Genomic DNA, 27,919 nt, shown 5'->3' with positions numbered 1-27,919 from the left:
TGTTGTAGGTAGTTAAATGTTAGGCCTGTGCATTTTATGTCTGCTCTTTGGCCAAAGACCAGCAGTGTGATAAACTGACTTCAGTGGATAAAAGCTTAGTAGCTTGCTGGTTTTTTATTTTCCCCACTAGAAATTGAAACAGTAGGTCTTACAAGCTGCAAGACAGGTGACATGTAGAACCATATTGTAAATGTGAGGAGGGAGATGGATGTGAATTGTTGAATGTGGCTGTTCAGTATCAGTCTTGAATTGGAGACCTAAGCTCAAATGAGAGCTGGGGTCTGTCCAAAGACACGTTATGAGTGTTGAATTCCTTTGACATAGATTACATTTTTTCCCTTTAGCATAATTCACCACAATGTGTAAAACTTGTCATGCTTTTAGTGTTTCAATTTGGCATCATATCAGAATGATGGAATTTGCTTTTTCTCTCATTTAAAATAACCCACCCCTGCCTATAGAATGTAACTGCAAACTTAGAGCAGGTATCTGTATGTTTAGAGGTGCACACAGCTCTCCCCGTGCCACCCTGCCCTTCACAAGTTCCATGATTTGCATTTGACAATCATAAGATCATGCAATAGTTCTACACCATCTTTGCCCCAGGAACCAAATGCAAGTACAGGTTATGTAAAAATGAAATTGAACGAGCAACTTCGTTCTGTTTTCTTACAGCAAGGTTTGTCATTGTTATTGGGTTCAGATAGTTTAGTATAATGTATCGTAATTTCAGTGGGCCTTTTGTGGGCAGATCTGTAGCTTGCCCAGCACCGTTTTTACTTCTTGTCTTGGTGTTGCTCAGAATGCAAGTGTCACGGCCAGTGTGAGTTATTTTAATTCCTTTCCCACCCGTTTTCTCCCATTTCCACTCATCCCTTGGACACACATGGCAACGAGGCATAACCGCACCACCGAGGTGCGAGCTGGCCTTACGGAGCGGGTGCAACGCCGGCACTCCGCGGTCCTGGCTGCCAATCCCGACACTCCGCGGTCCAGGGTGGTATCGCGACACTCGGCGGTCCCGAGTGCCAACCCCGACACTCCGCAGTCCCTCTCCTACCCCGAGCCTCTGGCACTTCCGGCGCTCCCGCCGGTTCCTGCGCAGCGGCGCCCCCGAGCGGGGCGGGGCGGGGCCGGGACAGGGGCGGGGCCTCGCTCAGCCAATCGGGCGCGCCCGGCACGTTCAAACGGGGCGGCGGTGGCGGTTGCGGAGGCGCCCCGATCGTGAGGGGCGGCGGGACCGGCGTGGCGTCCGCTCCGTGAGTTCGGAACCCGCAGGGCAGCGCCGGGACCGGTGGGGCGTCCGCTCCGTGAGTTCGGAACCCGCAGGGCAGCGGCGGGACCGGCATGGCGTCCGCTCCGTGAGTTCGGAACCCGCAGGGCAGCGCCGGGACCGGTGGGGCGTCCGCTCCGTGAGTTCGGAACCCGCAGGGCAGCGCCGGGAGGGGACGCGGCCCCGCGGCCGTGCGTGTCTGCCGGGGCTCGGCTGCGAGCGAGGGAAGCTTTACCGAGGGATAACGGAGCTGCCGGTTCTCTTGCGCTTGAGCCCATGCCTGTCATGCTTGGTTAGTGGTTGTAATTCTTTAAAAACTGGGAGGGAGCGTGCTCCTCCTCCTGAGTTTGGTTCTCTCGAACGGAACCTTCCTTATCTTAGAATGAAGGAGCTTGTAATGGGACGTTTCGCGGTTCTCCACAAAAACTTTGTGTATATTCACCAGGCCCAGTTATAGCAAGGGGGCGGAGAACTTTCCCACCGGAGTTATGTTAAAACTCCGTGGAAAGGGTGGACTTTTCAGGAAACACTGACACTATTAATGGCCCACAGCTGTGTTTGTGTTCACTGCCTGCCAGAGGGAACCACAAAACTGGTACTTTACAGCTCGTGTAACTAATTCACTTCCCGTCTCAAACTGGATTGAGCAATAGATGTGCTCTGGTTTGAAATGTTAATATTTTCCTCACAACTTGTGAGCTATGAAGAGTGCAGTCATGACAGGTGAAAGCAAATGTAACGGCATTAAGCCTGAGGGTACTCTGAAAGCTGTAACTTAAAAGTGTAGCATTAAAGGAAACTTCTCTTGGAGCAGTGGTTAAATGGTTTCTTCTACATCACTTGCTCTCATCTTGCTTCCCTTTTTTGCCCCCACCCATGTGCAGCTGTTGTTAATGATATATGGAGTTTTTAAGGATCTGAGTCAGGTGACTTCTTGCTGACTTGTAACAGTGAATTAATTGCAGCTGGCACGTCTGCAGTGGATAGTGATGACAAACTTGTGGCAAACCAGTAACTATGATGCAGATAATGTAAACATATTTCCTGTACAGATTGCATATATGGAGTTTTTTAAAAAAATTACATGTAGAAAGGATGGGGAACATATTTTGCACTTTTTTTCTGTCCCCTAGGCTAAGTGTCCTTTGTTTTGCTATGCTGTATGTACTAAAATGAAGTAAAATAATGTCCAAATGTACTGTTAATAGTCATTTATTTAACACTTCTGTTCTGATACTGGCTTTTATATTGCATATCAAAACTCTGAAAAAACTCTGCTTTCCATGTTCTCAGACTTCCTATCAAAGTTAATTTTGGTGTGTTGGAGTCTGTTAGCTGTGAAACACTTCAGAGTGTAAATAGTTGTGAGTAAATGGCGGCATGATCTGGAATTCCTTAGTTTGGGGATCATGGTGGATCAATTGGAGGAAATATCCCTGGTCATCTTGGTTACTAAATAGATCATTGTTTTTACCAACTGGTGCTCCTTCATGGTACTTAGTTTACTTCCTGAAACAAATTGTAGAACTCAATGAATTAAGTCAAATGGCCTGGAAGCTGTTTGGAAGCAGTCATTCAAATATAAAAAATACTTTTTTTAAATGTTGGAGGTGGAGGAGTATACTAATTGTTATTAACGTTTGGGAACATCTACTGTAGTATCTGTACAGAGCTCCCCATGCACCAAAACAACTGACAGTGGACATGAGATCATAAATTGTTTTTTTGCTTTGTCTCCCTAGATTCCTTACGAAGCAGCAACTAGAAAAATCCTTTAGGAAAGGTGCTGTGCTTTTTAAAAGCCAAGTATTGCTGGAAGACAACATGCCCATTTACCCAGTTCCTGCCAGAAGCCCTGCTGGGACACGATGCGCTGGCACTTGGCAGAAGGCTCCCTCCCACAGCACCTTTGCCAGCAGGAAAGCACCTGGGCAGCAACTGGAATCACAGGTGCTGAGAGAAGAAAAGGATAGTCTGCGTCCATGTTCTCAGAATAAGACTGAGGAAGTAAATAGGACTTATGTGATTTCAGCTTGTGAAAAAGTGAGTGATGCATCAACTACCTCTACACCTGAAGGCAGATTAACACTCCAGAGGAGAACTGGAGCAAGCAAAAAATTAATGTCGAGTAGTGAACAGTTGCATACAAACACAACACAGGGCCCAGAAGAGCTACACACTGAGAAGAGACTGACTCTGCAGAGGCGTGTGAGGAGTGGCTCCACTGGGAAGGGTAAAATCAATCAGAATATTGTGCCTAGAAAAGAAAACAATGACTCTGATGCACGCAAGATTACAGTTCCACAGAATATTAATGATACTGATGACGATAAACCAAACTTGAAGTTAGTTGAAGGTCAGTCCAGTACCAAGCTAGAGTGTAACCTGAACAGCAAAGATTCCTCTGGCTTTGTTGATGGTGTCTGTGAAAATGGTATCTACCCTTCTTTAAAATATAAGACAAGAACTGCTGACACAAAAATTCAAAATGAGGTTCCGAAATCAGAACAATTAGTTACCTCAAAATGTATTAATAAGCTGTCAGGAGAACAGCTGAATGAGAAAGGCCATGTAAATAAGCCAGCTGGCACGCGACGGGTACAGCATTTAATGATAAAACAGAACAGTTTAGAAAGACCAAGGACACGAGCTAAAGGTTTAACAGAAGGACTTAAGCTTACCCCAAAGAACAGCACTTCTCAAGATCAGCCATTGCTCAAATTGGCTTCAAATGAACAAACACCTCATCTTCAAATTTTAGCCAAAAACACCCCTCGTGTCTCCAGCTCTCTGTCTGGGACTAGAAGTTCAGAAACAGAAGTGAACACACAAGAAGCTTTAGCTGAGAGCAGCAGAACTGAGGGAGATGTTTCCAAAGTGAAAAACAGCAAAGTGACTGTCGCTGTGCGAGTTCGGCCCTTCAGTAACAGGTTTGTATCCTGGACCTATTTCTAGTGCTAAGAGTGTATATTGATTTCTGCTTTGTATGTTTTGAATTGTTTAATCATTCACCCAATAAGGATATAATATGTACTTTGAAATTAGCTGATACTCCACTCAACACCAAGACAAAGATTTTTATTAAGAAACTGAATTAACTTTATAAGTGTTTGGGTCTATTTTTTACATATTCATTAACAGTATTTTCATCTTCAATACTTTGTATGTTCATCAAGGAGATATTTTTCACAATGATTATTGATATTTTTATTTTCTTTTAATGTTTTCTTTTTATTTTCATTGAGATTCCTGACTTAAAGCATTTGGCTTATACTTTTTAATTTGTTTTAATTTCCCCCCCTTTCCATTCAGAGAGAAAACTGAAAACTCACTCCCTGTAATCTCCATGAGTGGTTCAGAGACAGCTGTACGAAATCCATCCACAAACCAAGTTTACAGCTTCAGTTATGACTTCTCCTTCTGGTCTTTTGACAAGTGTCATCCTAATTTTGCAAGCCAAGCAGTTATTTATCAAACTTTGGCAGTGCCACTCCTTGAAAGAGCTTTCGAGGGATACAATGCTTGTCTTTTTGCTTATGGGCAGACTGGTTCTGGAAAATCATACACGTAAGTTCCCAATAGTAATAGTCAAACTGCCATAGAAGCCAGTTATGTGATGTAAAGCCATGAAAAGAGATTGTATGAAATAGATTCCAGTGTTACAGAATTTTGTAAAAATGTTTTTACTTATTTTAAAACAAAGATCAAAACGTATTTATAGTAATTCAACCAAATTTAGCTTTATGAATCTGACACTGTCTTCTTACTACTTCTAGTGAAGAAAATAAAAACTTGTTCCAGAGATTTTAGTGAAGGAAAACCTTTATTAATGCTGAGAGCTTCTCAAACTCTCCCAGTGCTGTTGTTGTTCACCACTGTTGGTTTTTTTGTGATTGAAGTGACATAGAAAAGTATAGTATGTTTTTTGGATAAGACATTTAAGAGGCCACTCTAATTATGGTCCTGATGCTTCAGAACTTTAAATAAATAAATCCATATGATTTTGGCACTTTTTATTTGAAATCTGTCTTTGCACAAAATCCCAGACAAGTGTTTTGAGGGTTTATAGTCAAGTATTTATACCTTATTTCTGTTTTTCAGTAGAAAGCCCAGTGAACTGCCTGCTTTCCAAGCATGAATCTGTTGAAGTTAGTTCCCTTAGTTTTGTAATTCCCATGAGGCAGTACAGATTTTTAATATATCTAGTTGAGGACCAGAATGTTTCTGTTCAATTTACAATAGATACAGAACTTAAACAGAAGTAGGGTTTTCCTTTTAGGTGTAAACTCACTTTTTATGTATAATAGTTTTTACCTTGGCCTAAAAGAATGATACACTTCAGTTTGCAATATTCTCTTTGGAGGTTTGTTGGGGTTTTGTTTGGGTTTTTTTCTGCCACTTTCACTTAAACAAATACTTACCTTCAACCTTTTATAGTTTAAGGAAGGCTGAAATTGATATCAGTAACAACTGTGTGCTCTGGTCAAGTTTGTATATCATATCTGTGCTGAGGGCTGTGCTGTGCAGCTGTGTGTGAGTGTCCCTGGTCTGTGGCTGAGTTTGGTGCACTGCTGTTCTGCAGTGGCAACTCAACAGCAAAAAACTGCCCTGAAGGTGGAGAGGGGCTTATGGAACTACACTGGAAGTGTGCAGAGAGTACTAAATACATATTAAACCTCTGTAGGCTTACTGTTAATAGTACAGCTTACTCTTCAGCTGCTGTAGGGTTTTTGTTTTACTTGGGTTTTCAGCCCATTTCCCAATGGATTAAATAGAAAGTCCCTTTGGACATGATCTTGTCCAACTCCCAGCTTAAATAAGCATCACCTTTGAGCAGATTTGTTTCTGTTGCTTATTCCTTGTACAGCCTAGAACCATATGGCATGTCACCTTTGGAGCTGCACAGCTAACATTAAACTACCTGCTGAGAGTTACAAAACTAAACTAGCTGATTTTTTGTAACCACAGGATGATGGGATTTGATGAAGACCGAGGAATAATTCCAAGGCTTTGTGAAGATCTTTTCAATCAAATCGCTCAAATGGACAAGGAACAGGTGATGTGCTTATGCTTTTGACCTTACATCGAATGAGGAAACTGATACCTTAGTGCTGATCCATTTATTAATGTTCATATCCTTTTGCTGGTTCAAATCTTATTTCTGCAAGTAGCTCTGATTAACAGTATCCTTAAATAGTCAAAATCAACATTGTTTTACTTTCTTAATGGCACCAATGTGAAAAAGAAATATGGGCATGATATTTTTCATGTATCACTAGACTAGGATCCTTTCCTCTGTATTGCATGTCTTGCAGTATAGAATTTATGTAAGGAAAGATAAAACAAATTCAGTGGACTCAGTACTCTTAGTGGAGGCAGTAGAATTTGAAAAATACAGATGGTTGTTAAATATCATGTATCAAAGCAAAATACATTTCAATAGCATTCCAGTTCTAGTATTTTAGCTCAGTATTCTTGCTGAAATAAAAAAATAACTACCCCCACTTTGTTTTTTCTATATGGTTGTTCACGTCTGTAAGGGATGACTTGCTGTTCAGTAGCCCATAACATTCAACTGAGCTTATGCAGGCAAACATTTCCCATTTTAACTATTCCAAGTTTCTTTATTGCTTTGTTTGAGTTCTGGACTTTTAATCCTAATATCAGTGGACATGTAACATTCTGATCCTACAGTGGATTTGGTAGACACTGAGAATTAAGGAGGAATCAGCAATCTTTATTGCTGAGTTTGGCTAGAGAGTATAACTTCTAAAGATGCAGAACTGTTGTTATTCCTTTGTTATGCATTGTAAGTGATTCTGCTGCAACAAATTGTCTTGAATCTTGTATTTCTGACTTCAGTGTTTTAGAGGTTTTGCTGCAGTCTTCCTCTCTTAAAGAAAATTCTATGTTACTTGGAAAAAACTAAAAAGACCTGGATGCCTTCAGAGGGAAGACATGTGTTTTCGTGACAGTTTTGTTGTGGTGTGGGTTTTTTTGTTTGTTTGGGTTTTTTGTTTGTATGTTTTTGGTGTGTTTTTAAATTTTTTTAATTGCTGTAGGTAGACAAGGTTTATATTTCCATAAGGTCATTCTGTTTCGTGTCAGGATATTGACAACATGAGTCTGTACCTTCCCTGTTACAAGCACAGTCCTTAAGTGAAAGGGACAAGTGGAAGTGCAAAACAAAAATATGTTTTCATGTACTGAAAACCGAGTGCTGAAACTTCTGAAGTGGATGTATATAATTTTTTTAAGGCTTGATAGCTTCCATCTGGAAATGGCTGTGGATGGAATTCCAATAAATTGTATTCTTGATATTAGCAGGGGCGTTGAAGTAGATGACCTTTCAAGGTCCCTTTAACCCAAACTATTTCATGATACCATTTCTCATGGGAAGTCCCTTTTGTACAAATGCTTGTAATATTGAATATCAGGATCTGGCAATCTAAGTCAATTTTTGAATCAAAGTATGATGAGAATGTTTTGTGTACCATATTAATAAATCTTTTATTATTTTATTAGATTTTGTATCATCTTGAAATGAGCTTCTTTGAAATATACAATGAGAAAATTCACGATTTGCTTGTCTTTAAAACTGAAAATGGACAGAAAAAACAAGTAAGTTGTGCACAGAAACAAGTATGTACATACCCTCCAAGTAGTGGCATCTGTTCTGTAAACAAAAATGCACAAATGATAAGTGATCATTGTTTTATTTTCTATGTAACTTAGTTGTAAATAATGGGATTCAAGTAAAAAACAAAAATATCACTGTATGACTTACAGCAAAAAACCTGGCACTTGAGAAATGCTAAGCAAAAAAACTTGTTGAAATAAAAACAAATTGTTTGAATAGAATCTCAAGAAATTGTTAAAACCTCACCTTATCTGCAAAATGATCTTTTCAGCCTTTATAAGAAGTCTCCTAGAATATAATTTATCTAAATCTCCAGATTATACTAAGAGCCTTCTGTGCAATATAATTTGAATTATAAACTTGTATTTTAAATGGAGGTTTGGGGTTTTTTTCGTTGGTTGTTTCTCAGAGATCTGGAGGACAGGGAAAAAAAGCAAGATTGACCTGATTAACTAGTTAAACTAGTTTAGCTAGTTTTTAATGTTTGTATGTTAGAATAAGTAAACCCATAAGTTAAAGAAATTTGTCTTAAGTAGGATATATAGGGAAGGAATTCATGATATCTGACTTAGTAAAGAAAAAGTATTTTTTGTTCTTTGATGCTGAATGCTATACTGGCCACTTGTGTGTAAACCAAATATTAGTTTATGATAAAGATGGTAAACTACATTCATCTTGCTGTTGAAATAAGTCCTTTAACCTAAGCTTGGGACTTATGTGGACTTTATATGTGGAAGTTACCACTATACTGTCCTGTGTAAAGCAGGAGTGCTTTCACCTGAGTTTTGTCAGTGATTTTGACATTAGCTAATTAACTTGGAAACATAATAGATTTATGCTGCAGATTTTTTTTTTCTTTTAAGGTATTCCTGAGTGCTTGATCTAACTAATGCATTCCTAATAATTTTTATTTTGAAATTACTCTCACCAGCTTCGTGTAAGAGAGCATCCAGTGTTAGGACCATATGTGGAAGGCCTGACAGTGTAAGTCTTAAGTGTTCTTAATTTAAAAGATGTGTGGTGTAATCCTGAAAGAGTGCAGTAGTTATCTTGAGGATCTGTGAAACCTTGTGTACTCACTAGTAAACCAAGCAAGATCTCAGTCTCATGTAGCTGTAGAAAAATTTATACTCATTATATGTTGCCCTAGTGAAATAACTGTGTGGAAGTCTCAAGGCAACTGAAGCTTTTTGTGTGTTTATATTTTGTTTGTAACTGGGGAAATGTTTCAGAACTCAGGCAGCAGGGAAAATTATACAAGAAAAACCTGTCTGAACCCAAACTTTTCTTTTTCCTCCACCTTAGGAATGTTGTTCGTTCTTACTCTGATATTCAGGTAAGAAATACTTGGTTACTACAAGAGAATACAAATATTTCTGCTTGCTCCTTTCTTCACTGCTGAAAAAGAAATTCCATGGATGAGAAGAAAATTCAGACTGTCAAGTAGTCTATGATATTTCAGCTGATTTTGTAAAAGGATAATAAAAACTAGTCCTATATAATGGAGCTGAAGAGATTCATACAGTCAAGTGTCACTGTTCACATAGTTATCTCCTAATTTCTCCCATGTAGTCCTGATTTGTGTTAATAACTTTACTGGCAAACATAGAAATCTTCAATTAAGTCTCCAAAGCAGGTTTTGGTTTCACATCTTTTGTCTCTTACAGAGTTGGCTTGAACTAGGAAATAAGCAGAGAGCAACAGCTGCTACAGTAATGAATGACAAGAGCTCCAGATCTCATTCTGTCTTCACCCTTGTCATGACGCAAACCAAGGTATTGATGGGTTTTATCTGTTCAAATTGGGTAGTAAAAAGTTCTTTTGTCTACTGCCTAGAAAGTTGGGAGAGTATACTTGAAGATCTTTGAGTAAAGCATAGGGCATTTTAACATGGTTTTCTGCACACCAAAACTAGTTTTATTTTACATGCTTTGAGCAGATTCTGATGGCTTCCGTGCTACGTGTATTTACAGCAGCAATATAAATAAGTCCAGACTGACAGATCTAGGAGTAGTTCCAAGCCTCTGTGTGAGTTTTGAGATGTAACAGGAATCCTAATTGAGGCCAGACCAAATTTCACACTGCTGCCAGCACAGCCTCTGAGAAGGTTAGGCTGTGTGAGGTGCATAACTGTGCTGAGCTCCTACGAATGATGAACTGGGACGACGGTAGGAGATGCAGTTTCTGCTCAGTTTCAACACATTTTTGGGAACAAATGTTTCCTTGTTTCAGAATGCCTCTCTCCCCTGTGTGTCTCCAGGTCATAGGGACTACAACTCCTTCTTTTACAGATGCTTAAAAGACAAAACCTGATATAGTGAGTTGAGTCTGAACAAGGAAGTGAAATGAGTGTGGAGCTCCTCGGGAGTCTACAGACTGTCAATCTGCTCTGTGCACAAATAATTTGTTGGTTTGTGGGGTTCTTGTTCTTGATTGGTTTAATTTTTCATCCCACTTTCCTGATCTCTTTCCTCCTTCCTCTGTGCATTTCTCACCCCTGGAGTGTTGATTTTTTCTGTCATAACTACTCTGGAGCCTTTTCCATTGATTACTTAACTGACCTTGATTGATTACTTAACTGATCTTGATTGGTCTAAGTCAGTAACAGCTTACTGATTTCCATGGTTTTTGGATAACTGCAATAGTCAAACTTTAGACCCAAATGCATAGTTTGGTAATTTGTTTTGTTTGCAGTTGATGCCTATGCAGTTATTCAGCCAGAACCAACTGACTCTGTGGTTAAAATCTGAACTTAGTCTCCTTCAAGGGATGTACATGAGGATCCTGCCAAAAAGTAAACGGATGCATAAATTTTTAGTGTGTTTATTGTGAACTTGAACTTGTCAGATTTCTGCTTGCCCTCAGGCTTTTTATTTTGGTTTGAATGCCAGCATCTCCCTTCTTTTCCAGGTAGAATTTGTGAACAAAGAACAGTGTGATCGCAGGCTTACCAGTCACATAAATCTTGTCGATCTAGCTGGCAGTGAGTGCTGTGCAAAAGCTCAGACCACTGGAGAAAGGCTGAAGGTAAACCAAGACTGGTAATCTGTGGAGCAGGATTGACTGCCAAGAATACCATTGAATTCCAAAGCATGTGTCTAATGGGACTCTTTAGCAGAATCTGTAGCTATAAGGGATGTTTATAGCCCTTATAATCACATTCTGCTACTGAGGGTCTGTGGCCTAAAGAAGCTGTTTGGACTGTGCAAAATGGCAGATTTCGTGTAGAGCAGCACTCCATGCTGTGCAGGTCTAATGATCCTGCAGGAAGAGTGAGGGAAAATTGTGTGTGACCTTGTAAATCATGCACCAAATATTACACAGAGTTGGGTCTTGCCCCTTTTTGGGGGAATCTAATTAAACAGAGTTTCTTATAAGAGACTTCATTTCAAGATGCCTTCATAGATTTGATGGTTCTTAACTCATTTTAAAGACAAGGTCTTTGTTCTTTTCAAATGAAGATCTAGGATGCTTTTGTGTCTTATTGCTGGGGTGTTTTTTTAGTAAGTGGTGACATGTGTGTGGTACAGCTGTACCATACATTGAATGAGCATAGTTAATCAACAGCATAGTCAATAATATCACACAAGGAGATGCAACTGTATTATAAATGTTTTTAATTTTGCTTTGTGTAGGAAGGTGTGAGTATCAATAAATCGTTGTTAACCCTTGGAAGGGTTATTTCTGCGCTCTCTAAACAATTCCAAAATGGAAAGAAAACTTTCATTCCTTACCGGGAATCTGTCCTTACTTGGTACGTACACTTGAGAATTTTTTTTATATAGAAGTGGAGGCTTTCTGAAATTATTTTTTTCATATGTTCATGAGGCATTACTTCCTTTCCTTTCTCTCTCAAATGACCTTTGGAAGGAAAAAATTAGCCTGTTGGACCAGCTAAAGAACAAACAGGACCTTGGTTTATGTTTTAAGTACATAACAGTCTCTTTCAAATAAGTAACAAGACCCTTGGTATTTTGTATTTGATCTGTTCCAGTTGAGAAGTTTTGAATTTTTCTCTCTGTGTGAGATCCAGAGATTGACTTGTATTCTCCTGTCATTTGAAGGTTGCTGAAGGAAAGCCTTGGTGGGAATTCCCAAACAACGATGATTGCCACGGTGAGTCCAGCGGGCAGCAGCACAGAGGAAACGCTCAGCACCCTCCGCTATGCAAAACAGGCTTGTTCAATTATCAACCTGGCTAAAGTAAATGAAGATGTGAATGTCAAACTAATCAGAGGTGAGATTGGCACCTGCAGTGTTTGAGGGTTTTTCATTTGCACATATATTTAACTTATTGCTTCAAAAGAGTACTTACTATTAATAACCTATTGTGTTGACTGACCACTTGCCAACTGTCAACTAGGCTAATACAACCTGACAGTATTTTCCTTTTAATATTGTTATTCTATGTGAACTTTTCTGAAGTTTAAGTGATATCTTCGGCTACACTTCAGAACCTGGAATATGGAAACATGTTTTGTTTTTTAATTAAATAACAGAATCTAGTACTGAAGTGACACCTTATTTTGTCTTCATTTTTTATGTGTACTGTGTGTCTGTTTGTCTAATGTAGAACTGAAAGCTGAAATTGAAAGACTGAAGGCAGCTCAGAGAAGTGCTCTGAACACTGATCGTGAAAAATACAGGCGTTATTTGCAGGAAATTACATCTTTGAGGGTAGAATTGCACCAACAGGAGAGGAGCATGGCAGAAATGCAAAGGTCAGACAGTTGTTAATGCCTTAATTTAAAGTAGAAATGGTAAAACTCATATGCTGTTATTTTTCTCTTAATATGTTGTGTTATTTTCTCCTCAATATATTAAGGACCTGGAAAGAAAAATTTGAACAAGCAGAAAAAAGAAAACTGGAAGATATAGGGGAATTACAGGTACATTTTTCTTTCTATAGGAGACAATACAGAAAATACAACATCAGCAAACCTTGCAGAATGAGAATAGCTGTAATACTTGGTTTTCTTAATGCTACTCTTTTAAAAGACTGCTGTGACTTCTTAGAAAAATTTAATGTAGATATTTGAATGCACAAAAGTAAATTGGGTTTTTATGCAGACTTCTCTTTTATCTAGAAAGCTGGAATTACGTTCAAAATGGATAATCATTTGCCAAACCTTGTCAATCTCAATGAGGATCCTCAGCTTTCTGAGGTGCTGTTGTATATGATAAAAGAAGGAGAAACTACAGTTGGAAGGTGTACACCAAATTCAAAGCATGATATCCAGCTTTCTGGAGTGCTGATTGCTGGTGACCACTGGTATGGAGTGTTCTTTTCATAATTAGTTTCTTCTCACACTTCCCTTTCTTTTGGAGTCAGTCTTCTGGCAGTAACAAGACATGGTTTTCTAACCAAGAAAATACTATCTAGGGGTATTTTTTGTACTGCTCAATGAGTTAGGCAATTTCCTTCTGTACCCTCTAGAATCTGTTAACTGGGGTAGTTTAATTTCTTTCGTGTAGCAAAATTGTCTTCTACAGCATTTCTGCATGAATAAGACCTGATCAAATGGTGCTCTGTGACAGATGACAATGTCACATTAAGTTCTGTGGAAAAGTGAAATATCTTCACCTGTCTTACCTTTTATAAAATTAGAGAGCAACTTGGCCATACTGTAGGAATATTGTTTAAAGTGGCTTCTGTGCAATTGATCCCAGATAAAATGCTGTAAGAAACTTAACTAATCTGTGACTAAAACCATGAAAGATGCAGGTATGTTGGGAAATTAAGCATTATAAAAGAAATGCCCAGATGACAGAGTGTTGCTGTAATGTTTTAGCAGTGGAATCTTAGATTTAAATGTAGGTTCCCTTCCAAAATATAGGTTGTAATTTCTTAATTGTGTGTTGTAATTAAATAGTATGAAGACATTCACATCTGGGAAAGACCATAACAGAACACAATCTAAAGCATGTATTTTAGCCTACTAAGAAATATTATTTGCAGTTATTATGAGCTACTGACACTTCAAATGTTTCTTTTTTCAGTGTTATAAAAAATGCTGTTGGCACAGTAAGTATTATTCCACTGAGAGAAGCAAAGACATATGTAAATGGGAAGTGCATTTTGGAACCAACAGTTCTGCATCATGTAAGTAACTGATTTGGTAAGAGTAATATGTGCATGTGTGGATTTCTTTGCTTTGTTAATATTTTATCTTCAGACTGTAGGTTTTGTTAGAAGTCTCTGTAACTCTAAATGTCTCATCTTTGATTTCTAGCTCTGCCTTCTGTGTTTTAAGCACTGAAAATCTGCTTATAAATGTAAATTTTTAGAAGAATTTTCTTTTCAAATAGGGTGATCGAGTGATCCTTGGAGGAGACCATTATTTCAGATTTAATCATCCAGCGGAGGTTCAGAAAGTTAAAACACCTTCTTGCGGGACTACGTGTTTGCCCGATGGTCCAAAAGATTTTGAGTTTGCAAAGAATGAGCTGCTTATTGCACAGAGAACACAGTATGTTTTGATTCTTCTTGTTCTGAAGATAAATTCAGTTGTTAATGCCACCATGCAATTAGTTTAAGAAATAGCTGAAGGTTATTGATTATTTCACAATAAGGGAAAGTTGGAAAATAATGACTCTATTTGTAATGGAAGTGTAAGTCCCAGACTTAGCTGAAGTGGAAGTGTTCCTCTGAGTCAATCACTACAAGCTAGTCCAGTTATCAAGAATGTAGACCCTGATTAAAGAAACACTGAGCTCCAGAGGTCCTCAAAATAGTGTATCTCTCTGGTTGTGTTTCTCTCCAAGCATATGATAAGTTTGAAAATTACTTTTGATGTTTTAGAGAGTAAATGTTGTAGGAAAATGAGAAGAACTCCAAGTTATAACCTTGGTCTTCTATGATGATGGAGAATTGGAGAGATAGAGAAGTGTTATTTGTATGTGTTTCTTTACTGGAAGTTATTAAAGTGCAAAACTCATTGACTTGTTGCATTTTAATGTGATTTAGTGGGTTACCATTACAGTTCTTAGTTTTGTGGAAGTGATGTAATAGAGTGAAAACAGAAATTGAGGGGAGTTAAAAATTCTGAACTGTCTTTCATGTTTACCAGTGTCTACATTTTCCATATGAAATCTAAAACAGATCAAGTATGGAAGTTGTTTTTTAAAAAAAGAAAATCTTAACAAGCCATCATGATAGGAAAAGCAAGTAGATAATCTCTATGCAGCCTCTAAGAGATTAAAGGCAGCATTCTCAATGTGTGATACTTGCAGTCTTGAATCGGAAATTGAAGAGGCACGGCTCAAAGCCAAGGAAGAAATGATGCAAAGTGTCCAAATTGCCAAAGAGATGGTTCAACAAGAACTGACCTCACAAAAAGAAGCTTATGAAAGCAAAATAAAATCACTGGAAGCAGAGGTGGTAAGTTGCCATTGCATCGTTATGTACAACATACCCATACTACAGGTTCTGTTATTTGTATCTCTTTGTTTGATGCCTGCTGGGGTTTATTTGTTTGTGGTGTGGGTTTGGTTTTTTTTCCCCGTCTTGCATATTATAAGTGTTTTAGAGAATGGTAAGCTTCATTCTTTAAAAAAAAAAAGTCAGCCTTAGTAACACAAATTGTAAACTAGGTATCCCCTTCAGAGTTACTCCAGTGATTGTAACTTCTATGCAAAGACAACTACCTACAGAATTTAAGTTATTTCATGAGATTTCTAAATTACTACAGTATATTACTTAATATGGCTTTTTTTAATTTCCAGGTTTGCATGCTACTTTGTTGTTGGTCTTTTCAACACTTCTACAATATGCTTAAGTTGGCATAGAATGTACATCATGGTAAAATAATGATGATGATGATGTATCTTATTTCTTAAATAGTCTATAGAAGACAACATTTATGCCTATGATGTGAGATATAACCTTTCATTGCTGACTTTGAGCTGTGTAGGCTGCAGCAATTGCATATTTTAAATGTGTTGGAAGTGATAGTAAACCTTAATATCTGTGTAAGGGATGGGTCAGAAATGCTGTAGAAGCAGTTTTCCTCCTCTCATCTCTTCTTTTTTGATATTAGAGAGAAGAGTCTCGTAAGAAGCAAATCCAAGAACTGTATAACCAAAAGGCTGCAACTAAAATACAGGAGTTGGAGAAGGCAAAGCAAAACCTTGAGCTAGAGCTGCAATTCAATAAGAAACGTTTAGAAATGGAGACCTTGGCTACCAAACAGGTGATTTAAAAAAAAACTTTTTATGTGATGAACTGGTTTGTTTGGAGGAGCTTTTTTCAACCTTTGGTTTTTAAAAATCAATAACTGTAAAGGAAGTGCTTCAGAGTATTTTTCTTTTACATGATTTTATGCAGAAAATCTGCTACTTTGTTTGCATTCTGAGTATGATGCTATATTAACCTTGGAGAATAACTAAGCTGACCTTATTTCTTATATAATGTGGATGGTTTTGTTCCTTTACCAAACTTCAACTGTTGCCTGTGGCAAAAGTTATTACTTCAGTCATTTATGAATAATGACTGATTCTTGGGTGGTGTTCATATGTATATACATATATATATGACTGCTGCAACAATTATGACTTGATTTTTTTAAAAGCTGTTTCTTTTTTTTATTCCAGTCCTTTAAGCTTTGTAATGTCTAAGCAAATTCAGAAAAGTGTCAGTTACAAAATTAAGGATATCCTATCAATAAGCAGATGTCCACTATCAATTTCATTCTGAGAGTCTGAAATGACAGAACAAAAAATTTAACTTCAATAAACAGCATTAAGTGTTGTAAAGTTTTTTTTAATCACTGCCCATTTTGTCCCAGGCTCTAGAAGATCACACCATTCGTCATGCAAAGATCCTGGAAGCTCTGGAAGCTGAGAAGCAGAAGATTGCCCAAGAACTAAACGCCCTTCAGAAGAGTCGTGGAAGTGGCAATAAAACAATGACAGGTATGCACGTGTGTGTATATATTGCAAAGGCAATGCTGACTGACTTCTCTTTTGCTCAGTGGGCTTGGGCCATGGGTGCAGATACAGAAGCTTTTTCTGTTCCGTTAAAACTTTCCCTGAACAAGAAGAGCCTTCTGGTTGTTTTGAGCCTTTGTATTCGTAAGCTGTGTATATCAGGCTGTGTCTAAAGCTCTCTTTTAATCACAGTCACGGTGTTTGGGTAGATATACACCTGGTCTGTATGTATTCCAATGACTTACACATCCTTGTGTCAGAACTGGTTAGGCATTAGCTCACTGGGGAAACTGGAGTAACAGAATTAATTTTGTTTTCTATCTCAGATTAATATATAGTGTCTGGTCTTATGCATCTGTTTCTGAAATATCCTTTATCTGACCTTTTAAAAGGGTTATCTTTCCTGGAAGGGTCATTTTTTCCCAATGTATTGGGAGTTCATGGATCTATTGTTGCTTTTGGTTGTGGCTTTTTTTAAACCTGACGTTGTTGCATCACAATTTTTGATCCACTTAATCATTACGTTCTATGTTCTTTGTTAGTTCCACTGAATTGGAAGTCACTGAAGCTGTCTGTGATGATCAGAGAGGCCAACACCATTAGTAATGAATTAGGGAAAAACACTGTATTTCGCAGGTGAGTTAGTTAATTATAAGGGGTTACATATATAATTTGTAATTGGAGGGTGGATTCTGTATGTGCAGGGAGCTTTCTGTTAAAATAAAAACCATCTTTTGAAACTGAACATGAATTTTCCAAACTAGCTTGAGTTAAGTGTATAGTTCAGCCCTATGACTTTGAAATGTGAATTTCAAATTTGAATTTTAGATCAAAATTTTGAAGTATGTCTACAGACAATCAGTTTTGGATTCAGTGTGCTTTGGCGATGAATCTTCTGATGCCTGTGTCCATCCTGCTTTGGCTCACATATCGGAGTGGTCCTGAAGCACAGTGTTCCTTTAGGTCAAAACTAAACAGAGGCAAATGTGCCAGCAGCCAGGAGGTGCTCCGTTCACAGTCTGGGACAGGGAGAGCTCAAAGGAAAAACCTCAGTGGGTATTGAGCCTTTGAGACCAGTTGTTTCACTCCACAGATTTCATGCTATGCTGTGCTACTTGTTAATTGTAGCTGCAGAGTGTGCTAGAAGTTGAACTGTGTATTGTTGAGGTGTTCTTAGCATGAGCAGGAATGTGTTAGTGCAGAGGACACTCTGTAACATTTAATACAATTGCCATGGTAAGTGCAGGTAAGCTGGGACTTTCTAGGAAGTGTATGTTTTACTGATTTTTTTCAGGTGTTGCATTTTCACATCCTTCAACAAGAACTCTGCCAGTAGAATTCTGTGTCATGTGTTTAGTTTTGAGTTTCTTCAGCGCCAGGAATTTGTATGCTTGTATCTACTTCTGCCTCTGAATGCAGGGACTCCTTTTTTCCTTTACATAAAAATAACTTTAACTAATGTTGGTTTTGTGAGATACGTGATGTCTCAAGAAATTTGTATTTGTGTCATGTGTTTATTGCCTGTATAAAAAGCAAGTGCCTTATTTTTGCAATATAAATAATGTGTGCTGTCTTGATTTTTGTCTCTCTTTTAAACTGTCTCAAATTCTAGGCATGACAAAATTGATGATAAAACAGGAACAGTGTCTTCTGTTCAGGTGCAGGTCCGTAACATCAAACTCAAAATAACAACTTTTTGGAGCCTAGAGAAATTTGAATGCAAACTAGCAGCAATGAAAGAACTGTATGAGGTCAGTAACAACTAAAGAATAGCTACTAATAATCAGTAATATTTTTTTCAAAGATAGGATTTTGGTAATCCATACAGGAGGTGCTTTTTTGGGTTTTATGTGATTTTAAACACCAAGACACGTGGCTGTTTTCTACTAAACATGTATATACACTTATCTGTCAAAAAGAAAGAGGACAACAGAAATCAAGGACTTTATTCAGGTCATTTTGTGTACAGAGTAAGGTGCAGTAAAACAAGGACTGCCTTGTCATTCTTTTGGTTGTCTGGGGTCTTCACTAGATGTTTATCTTGACTTAGTTTGTTCTCAAGTTGGCTGACAGTCACATATCTTCTATCTTTTATATATATCCAATTAAAAGCAAAACCATTAAAGCTACTCTTCTCCTGTTAGTAGAACATCTTGTCTTCATCCATGCATTGAATACTTTATCACTTTAATTCTGTTTAACCCTCCTTCTCCCTTGCGTTTTCTTTATTTTTTCAGAGTAATGATAGAAATAAAACTGCTGATGTGTTCTATGATCCTGCTGATGAGTGGGAGCCTGACCTGTCAGACACCTCAGTTTCCTCTCTTTCCAGAAGAAGGTAATACTAATTTGTAGCTTATCTTCTACACTTAAAGCAAAAATAGATAATTACATATGCTTCTGTCACTAACATAGTCTTTTATTTATTAATTCTTCTTTTGTTTCATTATAACATCAAAGTTATAGCTGTAAATTTGGTTTTTTGAGTAGGGGAAATGCAAAACTAAACACGTTACTCCATTATGCTTTACTGTGCAACGTGTTGCTGACATAAATTCCATGCCCAGGAGGCAGTTTGGTGGATGTCAGAACAGTGTTCCTGAGGTGAGGTGTAGCACATGTGCAATGCATGTCTGATCGGTGCCAGAGGGTTTTATGTATGACCATTGGCAATTTGTTCTGAATTATAATAATTGAATCAGAACACATTAGATGAAAAATGGGTATATGGAAGGAAGAGTCCTCTGTAGTAGCAAGAGCCTGAAGAAAGTAAGGATCTGTTGAATGGCTATATTGACTTGCTTTCATTCTGGTTTAGGTTCTGTGTTCAGAAGTTCTGTTAATTAAAAGTAGATGTTTATTTTGCTTGCCTGATGTCTGTTAATATCCATTAACTTTCAGTGGGTACAGGGAGAGAGATTCTTTTCTTTTCAAGTGTTCTCATATTTTTACTTTACTGTCCTTTCTCAGAAGTAGAAGTTTCATGAAGAACAAAAGAATTTCTGGATGTTTGTCTGAGATAAAATTGCAACCCATACAGAATATACAGACTTCCTACATATCAGGTACTTGCTGTATGGCAGAACACCTTCCATTTTGTATGGAGAATCTGAACGTAACAGATGCAGAAAATGTAGACACTTGTAATAGTTTTTATAAAAAAACCCAATGTGGGCTGGAAAGCAAAATTAAAAGGATCTTGTTTGTAATATCTTCAAATTAGTAATATCAAGCTGTTAACAGTAGGATTTTTTGTACTTTTGATTACGCTTTCTTAGGGCAAAAACTTCATGACCAGTGCTTTATGAACCTTATTTAAGAAATGTACCTAAAACATTACTCTGTGTAACCATGTGGGTTAACTGAGGAAAAGCGTTGAATCCTGATAAAGCAATTTGGAGACTTCATTTGCTTGAGTTGTTGCTATTCTTTCAATTGTTGAGGTTTCCCCAAGCTTTTTGCAAGGTTTTCCAAACTTGTTTTCTGAAATACATGATGCTTCAGTCTTCCAAATATTTTAATGCGTTCAGTTATTTTTAGATTGGCTGGGTCTAGTTACTTTCTGTTTCTCAGTATATTTCATTGTTGAAACAGATGGATTCACGTTAAAGATTTTCACTGTGGAGTTTGTACTAACTGACTCTGAAAAGTATTTAGGACATTGCAAATCAGAAAACAATGCATATATTGTCTTGAGTAGGTGAATGTCAGATTAAACAGCCCTTGCTATTTAGACACACTGACTTCTCATTCCTATGAAGAGTTTGTTGTATGTATGTTTTGCTTTTACATTGTACAGGTTCAGAGCACAAGTCCAGCATATGCCCAAGCGTTTCTGAATTGTTTCTTCCTGGAATTTGCAAGGAATCTATAAGTTCAGCCTTAGATTTACTGGAACAGAATCACGAATGGGGAAAAAGCATAGCAGAGAGTCTCCTAACTAATTTGTTTATAATTTTTTCTGGAGTGTCTGCCATTTCAAAAGCCTATGAACAGCAAGATGAAGAATGTCAAGAAAACAGTAAGGCTTGTTTTCATAACAGTTTGAACATTACTAGTGACTTGTCTGTCAGGTGCACAAGCATTCATATGTTGTAAGAATTAAGATTCCTCCATTCATTTGCAAAGGTGGTAGATCTGATAGATCTCTTTCTCTTGTAGTTTTCAGTCTTGATCGTGCTGCTCAGTCCTACAGCATCAGAATTATCTCTGCTTTTGACCAGATCGTTGTTCTAAGCAAGCTCTGGCTTGACAATATCCAAAAGTGTCCTGGATCTATAAAAGTTGATGAAGAAATGAAACGGGAAATAAAGAACTTGGGAGGTCATTTACAGTTACTGTTGCAGGTAAAGCACATTAAAGAATTCATGTGTGTGTACGGAACTTTCTATGCATTAATGCAGTATTTACTACAGATTTGCCACAAACACTTAAATGTCTAATACCTGCAATGACAAATGAACACAGCCAAGGAAGATTAATGGCCAGGGATGTGTGTTTTTCTGGCTAAACTGGTACTCCCATGTGCTAGTTGAGAGTAATGCAGACCTTCCTGTGCCCAGGATGATAACAGCATTGGTTCTTAATCATGGAAGGGTAAAGTAAAACATGCAGTGATAACAGCAAATGGTAGTTTAGACTGTGCAGTGCTGCTGTTTATAAACTTACAAACCAGTGGACAGTGAGTATAACTCTAGTTCATGTGACAGCCTTGTGAAGCTTTTTTATTTTCGTTTTACTGTGTAGTGTGATTGTATTGTTGTTCTCTGTGGCTGCGAGACATGCTCTCTTAGCTGTGATGCATAAGCCATTAGAAGTAGGAAGATGTAAAGCTAAAAATGTCTCAAACTATTGTGTGCCATGAACTCTTGTGTTATAGAAAATGTGTGCTCTGACCACAGGTGCTCTCTGACTTCAGTGAGTGATGTGCTTTTGTTTCTCAGGGATGTTCTTCAGATATATCCTCGATGGTAACAGAAGCACGGAGCAAAGTAAACCAAACAGTAAAACAAACAATGAAATACATAGGACACTTGGCAGTAGTCACAACAGCTGATATTTCATTTCCTGAAGAAAACAAAATTCCTTCATCTAGTCTGCAGGTGAAAAAATTTTTACCAGAAATAGTAATTATGAATAGTAATTTTCAGGTTGATGTCACACTTATTATCAGTAACTGTGCTCAGAAGCAAATTGTTAAATATAACAACTTCAACTGAATTGAGTGTATATAGTACATTAATTTTTATGGTGAAAATGGATTGTTAATATGCCACACTGAATTTTCAGAATTCTGACCAAAGTTAGGAAAACCAGGTTGAAGTGCTGAGCTCCAGTGGTCCAAGAATGACGTGGCTGAATAGGCTGCACCGAACAATTTGGTCAAAACAAAATTATGTTTCTAGCCCACTACAGGAAATCTGTTTTAATTCAAGACCAAATCAGTTTCTTTACTCGTTGCATTTTGAACATTTGTTTTAAAAGGAATTTATACTTGCCATTTATGATGGAGTAAGCTCAGGACTGGAGTTTCTCATTGATACTATTCAGGAGAAAGCAAGAAGAGTACAGAAAAAACTTGTGAAACAATGTCCACAAAATGAGGTGAGATGAAAGTAAGATTAAAAAGTGCTACTATGTCTTGGAGGTGCTTGAATTATGGAAGGCTTTTTTTTAAGCTACAGTCTGTTATTTTGTGCTTTTATTTTGCTTGGGTGGTAAATTATGAAGAAGATGATACACATAGTAGAGAGTAAAGTATAAGGAAGCATCAGCATAGTCAAAAATACTCCTGTAATTGTAAGAATTCTAGTAGGCAAGTTAAGTACTCCTTTGAAGTTCACCACTTTCTTAGTGGGGAAGCCCTTTTGACAGAAAGCCTGGCTAAATTTCAGGAAAATACTTGGGAAAGATTGTAATGTTCTTCAACAAGGTACTAGTTGTATATAGTGTACCTGCTTCCTTTAATGTTGGGAACCGCGGGCTTGTTGTGCCACTTGTCATCTGACTAATGTTTTGCAAGAGAGAGCATGTAGGGCCTAAGGTGACAGTTTACGTATGTCTCAGCAATATCTTCTGCCTCATGTTTTAATTTTTGTTCTTTTTTTAAGTTAAGAAATTTGCAAAACTGTGGCTAGTAAAAAAAAAATCTTCATGAATTGGGATATATAAAAATACTAATTTTTGAAGAATTTATTACTACTCAACAGTCTGTAATAGATAACCTGGGATAAAAGGTTCAATAGGCCAGAGAAGTGATATTGTCTCAAGGAAAGCAAAATTTCCTCATATTTTGGTTTTTGCTGTTGTCATTCTTAATCCTACAGATAGTAGTGAAACCACCCAAAGTATTTTGTTTCAATGTGCTTACTTGACTCTCAAATGCTTCATGTTTCCAGCAAATGGAATTGAGCAGTCTCCTTTCCAGATGATGCTGTTCACTTGCAGCAGATTCTTGAGGGTCTGCAGGATTTCTCTGTATGCTTGTTGTTAGTGCAACAATGCGAAGCTGGAAAGAGAACACTGGAGCATCAATAAAAACATTAGATGTTTTCTAGCAGTTAATATTTTATTTGAGAAATTGTGTGTTATGTTGCAGGAAACATTATTTCTGCTTTTGAGTATTTTTCTCAATAGTATGCCAGTGTTCGTTCTTGTCCTTTTAAAATATTAATGTACTTTAACTTCACTCAAGTGTATGATATAATTGAAAGTTTCTTTGTAGATTCAAAATCGAATAAAGGATAATGTTGTGGCATTAGCCAGATTCCTGGAAAATAACATCTCTTACTGCAGAAAGGTAAGAGAAATATTTTGGAAAAATTTGTGTGCTTTGAGTCTGGCATTTAAATTTTAAGGATTCATTTATCAAAGAAGAGGAATTGAAACTATCTTCTGTGTATTTATATTTGCATGATAACACTTCCTATCTCAGCAGCATTCCTGTGAATTGGAACACTAACTTTTCTGGCTCCTGCATTTCCACTCAAAGCTCTTTGATTTTAATTTTATTTACAGTATTTCTGGAGGTACTCGTGTCTTAATTTCCTTCTTTTTGTGCTCATCATGAGCCTAACCACCTGTTGTGTTTTCTTTTAAGTTGAAAGCCTTAAGTTCAGTAATGCCTAGTGTAACTTACAGCTACTGCAATAGTTTATGACCATAGTTATTGGTATTTTGAATAAAAAGCCAGGGTGGATTACTTAATCTGTTTTCTAAGAGCCAAGCTCATTATAGATTTTAGTTGCATTTGCCTTGTTTTTCTTTTTTATAACCCTGTCAACAGTCTGTACTTCTTTTCAGTGCTATCTTACTTGTGTGACTTGGCATCTGTTTGATTTTGTGTTTCAGCATTGGCCTGTTGTATGTGACTGAATCCATAATAGGCATGTTTAGTAGTTAATGTGCTGTCCTGTATTTCATTTTCTTTAAATTGCTCTTTAATCATACAGAAAGAAACGGAATCTCAGTTATCAGAAGAAGAATCTCTGTATCGAGAAATAAAGAAAAGCACTAAGATTGCTGCCAAATACTTGGAACTGGAGCAGTGCCTAACTGAAGTCTGTCAGATTGTCTCTTCTGTGTTACAAGGTATTTACATGAGTTTTCACCTCTCTCCATAGTAACCTGTGTCCAACAGGAGACTGTACAGCAAGAGGGAGCACAGCTTGGTCTCCCTTTTGCAAAATGCTGCATTTGATTGTTCTTGTCTCTGTTTTTCATAGGGTTGTACAGAAACACAAGCCCACTCAGGAGCTTTGCAGAAAATATTTCTGTCATAGCTGGATATTTTAACAACTATTTCAGTTTATTCGCCTTGTCTTCCGCAAACAACCCTGTCCAGAAGATCCCCCGACCTTTTATGAACTTGGATGAACTGGACTCTTTGGTTGATTCCCTTATTATGAATTTTGAACTCGAACAAGGACAGCCATCCCTGCAGTCTCAAACTGTTTGTAATGAATCTTCTGAGGCTCGAGGAGGACAGGTTGAAACAGGTGAAGTTGAATTCGTTCAATGGAATGGCATTCCAAACCACACACAAACTCTAGAGCTTTCACCTGGTAGGATAGAGTGGGTGTAAAATGTTATTATCGAGAAATTAAAGGAAACTTTCTTATTGCATGAAGAAAAAGCAACATACAACAAGAAGCCAAAATTTATTGCTAATATTATTAATGAGTGAGTGGTGTGAAAATAAATGTTTGTGTGAGGATAAGTATCCTGTGTTTCACCAAAAAAATTCTTTTAGAGGCTATCAGACTTGAAAATATAATTCCTTTTTTTTTAATAAATGTCTATTATTACCTAAGTTTATAAGAAACACTTTAATGCAGTAAATAAAAAAATAATTGGAGATAATATGAACAGGTAGACTAAAACTCTTGTGAAATAACTAGGAAACACAGTAAATGCCTGGTGTAGGGCGTTCACTTCTCCTCATTATAAACCTCCATTTAGGACTGCTATGTAAAAGTGGGAGGTACCTTTGAAGACTGCCTTCCTAACCTGGACACTTGGAAGGCAGATGATGTGGGAACCAATTTTCTATTTTTTTTATTTATTTGTTGCTTCATTTGTGCTGCATTATGGTCTTGTAGTGCTGCTGCAATTTTAAAGTGTTTTTTAATAATTTTTTTTTGAAAGGAGCAAAACCTTTATTTATTTCTGTAGACTAAAAGTATGAGAGAGAGTAAAAGTACTTTACAACCTTATTTGATGAATGCCTTTTTAAGTGGTTTTATAGTTCATTGAAAAATCTGGGCTTAAACTGTATCAATGATGCTGCTCTTCAACATGATCTAAGTCAGTCCATGTTGGGTTTGTTGCTAGTAAGTTATCTTTTGATTGCTCAAATCACTTTCAGTACTATTCATATTGGAATAGTACTATATCTCTAACTAAGTAATATATGTTAACCCGTGAGGTTGCAGAGAATTTTCCCAGTCAACTATTTCCTTGTGCTTTTGGTTGTAGTTATTGTTTTACACCTTAATTTTAGTCTTTTAGCTGAAGCCAGTGCAAGTTAATGAGAAGGATGAGGATTGATTTGAATTTTTATTCTTTAAGGCTGGGTTTAGGAGGCCTGGACCAAGCATATTTTACTGACAAAAGTGCTGTGAAGTTTGAAGCTAAAACCAAAGATTTTTCGTATACGTCAAAGCTTCTGTCATGGTTTAAGTCCAGCTAGAAGTTTAAGCACCATATGCAGCTTGCTCCCTCATTCCCCCTCCAGTGGGGGGTAAAAGTGAGAGAACTCCAGGGCTGAGACCAAGACAGTTTAATAGTCAAAGCAAAAGTGGCATGCACAAACAAAACATAGCAAGAAATTCTGCTTCCCCTGGTCTTCACTAGGGGTTGCAGGGGAATCTCTGTGCCAATGCCTGGAGCACCTCCTCCCCTGCTCCATCATAGGGTTTTGGGTCCTTCCCAAAGGCTGCAGTTCTTCATGAACTGCTCCAGCATGGGTCCCTTCCACAGTGTACAGTCCCTCCAGCGGGTCCCCATGGGGTCACAAATCCTGCCAGCAAACCTGTTCCAGTGTGGGCTTTCCTGCTCGTGGCTCCACAGGTCCTGCCTGGCGCCAGTGTGGGCCAGCCAGGGTCACAGCCTCCTTCGGGCATCCACCTGCACTGGCACAGGCCCTCCAGGGGCTGCAGTGGATATCTGCTTCCATGTGGACTCATCCACAGGTCCCAGTCTCCTTGACTTGAGTTCACACTGGAGTTCCAGCATGTCCAGTACAAACATCAGTGATGCCCTGGCCATCTGCCAGTCCCTGTGTGTCACCACTGCTGGTGTCAGAATGTTCCCAGGCACAGCAGAGCGAGGTGATCAGCAGCACAACAAGCAGCAAAAGCAAAGAGCAGCCACTAATGAGCTTGTGGCTCTAATACACTGTAAGGCAAATGAGCCCAGGGCAAGTACAGGAGCCTTCCCAATAACGGCTATAAATTTCATTTAACACATTCCATTCAAATCTGTTGCTGTCTTGAACCTTCTGAGCCCCATGTTGGGCACCAAAAAAGAACTGTAATGATTTAACCCGAGCTGGCAACTCAGCCCCAAACAGCCACTCACTCCTGCCCAATGGGATTGAGGAGAATCGAAAGGGTAAAAGTAAGAAAATTCCTGAATAGAGATAAAATTTAATAGGGAGGGCAAAAGCTGTGCACAGAAGCAAAGCAAAATAAGAAAACAATTTGCGGCTTCCCATGGGTGGGCAGGTGTTCAGTCATCCCCAGGAAAGCAGAGCTCTGTTCCACCCACTTGGGAACACAAATGTCATCACTCTGAATGTCCTCGCTTCCTTGTTCCCCTTTCTTTATGAACTGAGCATGATGTCACATGGCATGGAATATCCTTTCGGTCATTTTGGGTCACCTGGCCTGGCTGTGTGTCCCTGCTTCCCAAGCAACCCCAGTCCCCCAGCCAACAGAGCAGTATGAAAAGCAGAAAAAGCCTTGGCTCTGTGCAAGCCCTGCTCAGCAATAACAAAAACATTTCTCTATCATGATTGTGTTCAGCACAAATCCAAATTGTAGTCCATACTAGCTACAGTGAAGAAAATTAACTCTACCTCAGCAAAAACCAGCACAGCTTCCAAACCAGATACTCGTAGCTGTCACCTTTCCTTCTCAGGGAAGATGTTCCAGGTCTCGAGAATTTCAGTCTTTGAGAACATGTCAGATTCTTAGAACTATTTGTTGTAAGAAGGCTGCTGTAGAGTCAATAATCATCACTTTCTTTCAAAAACTTTCACATTCTAGTTATAATGCTGTTATTCAGGGGTTTTGTTCTTATATAAAGGAAATGGGGAAGATAATTATGCTGATCAGTAACACACATGTATTTCTTACAGACTAGCATATCATAGGACTTAGTCGGAAAATGTCTAGCAGCACAATCCTGCCATCAAAAATATTCAACAGTTTTTCTATCAGCTAGTAATTTTCTTCTCACATGAGGTATGATGCTTAATTACTTTCTTACTGTAAAGGCTTTTACAAGTCTGCTACAGCGTTAAAGCATATTCAGTTATTCAGGTTTTTATACTGTAAAAAAATGAAGAGAAATGT

At 38.1% G+C, this 27,919-nt stretch overlaps 1 protein-coding gene across 2 annotated transcripts; it reads left to right on the top strand.

The window, feature by feature from the left end:
* The first annotated feature begins 1,361 nt into the window (after window positions 1-1,361).
* On the top strand, window positions 1,362-27,919 carry KIF14 (kinesin family member 14). 2 transcript variants are annotated; one of them, XM_071565583.1, is made up of 31 exons: window positions 1,362-1,565; window positions 3,016-4,203; window positions 4,586-4,840; window positions 6,242-6,329; window positions 7,799-7,894; window positions 8,845-8,897; window positions 9,219-9,249; window positions 9,581-9,688; window positions 10,824-10,940; window positions 11,549-11,667; window positions 11,978-12,150; window positions 12,487-12,634; window positions 12,739-12,802; window positions 13,001-13,185; window positions 13,914-14,016; window positions 14,223-14,383; window positions 15,147-15,294; window positions 15,953-16,105; window positions 16,700-16,826; window positions 17,384-17,477; window positions 18,454-18,592; window positions 19,079-19,179; window positions 19,812-19,906; window positions 20,641-20,862; window positions 21,003-21,187; window positions 21,785-21,943; window positions 22,326-22,445; window positions 23,566-23,640; window positions 24,293-24,431; window positions 24,566-24,838; window positions 27,703-27,919. In XM_071565583.1, exons 2-31 carry the CDS (start codon window positions 3,098-3,100, stop codon window positions 27,705-27,707), a joined length of 4,842 nt encoding a protein of 1,613 aa, XP_071421684.1. In that variant the 5' UTR covers window positions 1,362-1,565; window positions 3,016-3,097; the 3' UTR covers window positions 27,708-27,919. The 2 variants fall into 2 exon arrangements, with proteins under 2 accessions (XP_071421684.1, XP_071421683.1); XM_071565582.1 differs by lacking the exon at window positions 27,703-27,919 and having other exon boundaries at window positions 24,566-25,128.

Source organism: Pithys albifrons, chromosome 10 (assembly GCF_047495875.1).
Source record: "Pithys albifrons albifrons isolate INPA30051 chromosome 10, PitAlb_v1, whole genome shotgun sequence".
Classification (NCBI taxonomy): Eukaryota; Metazoa; Chordata; class Aves; order Passeriformes; family Thamnophilidae; genus Pithys; species Pithys albifrons.
Note: the sequence above shows the minus strand (reverse complement) of the source record. Positions and strands in the feature narration are given on the sequence as shown.

Bases quoted from the DNA above. Each gene is read 5' to 3' on its own strand.
- KIF14 (XM_071565582.1), top strand. From the start codon at position 3,098: ATGCCCATTTACCCAGTTCCTGCCAGAAGCCCTGCTGGGACACGATGC. The intron at 6,330-7,798 runs GTGATGTGCTTA...TTATTTTATTAG, and splicing joins CTCAAATGGACAAGGAACAG to ATTTTGTATCATCTTGAAAT. The intron at 11,668-11,977 runs GTACGTACACTT...TGTCATTTGAAG, and splicing joins CGGGAATCTGTCCTTACTTG to GTTGCTGAAGGAAAGCCTTG.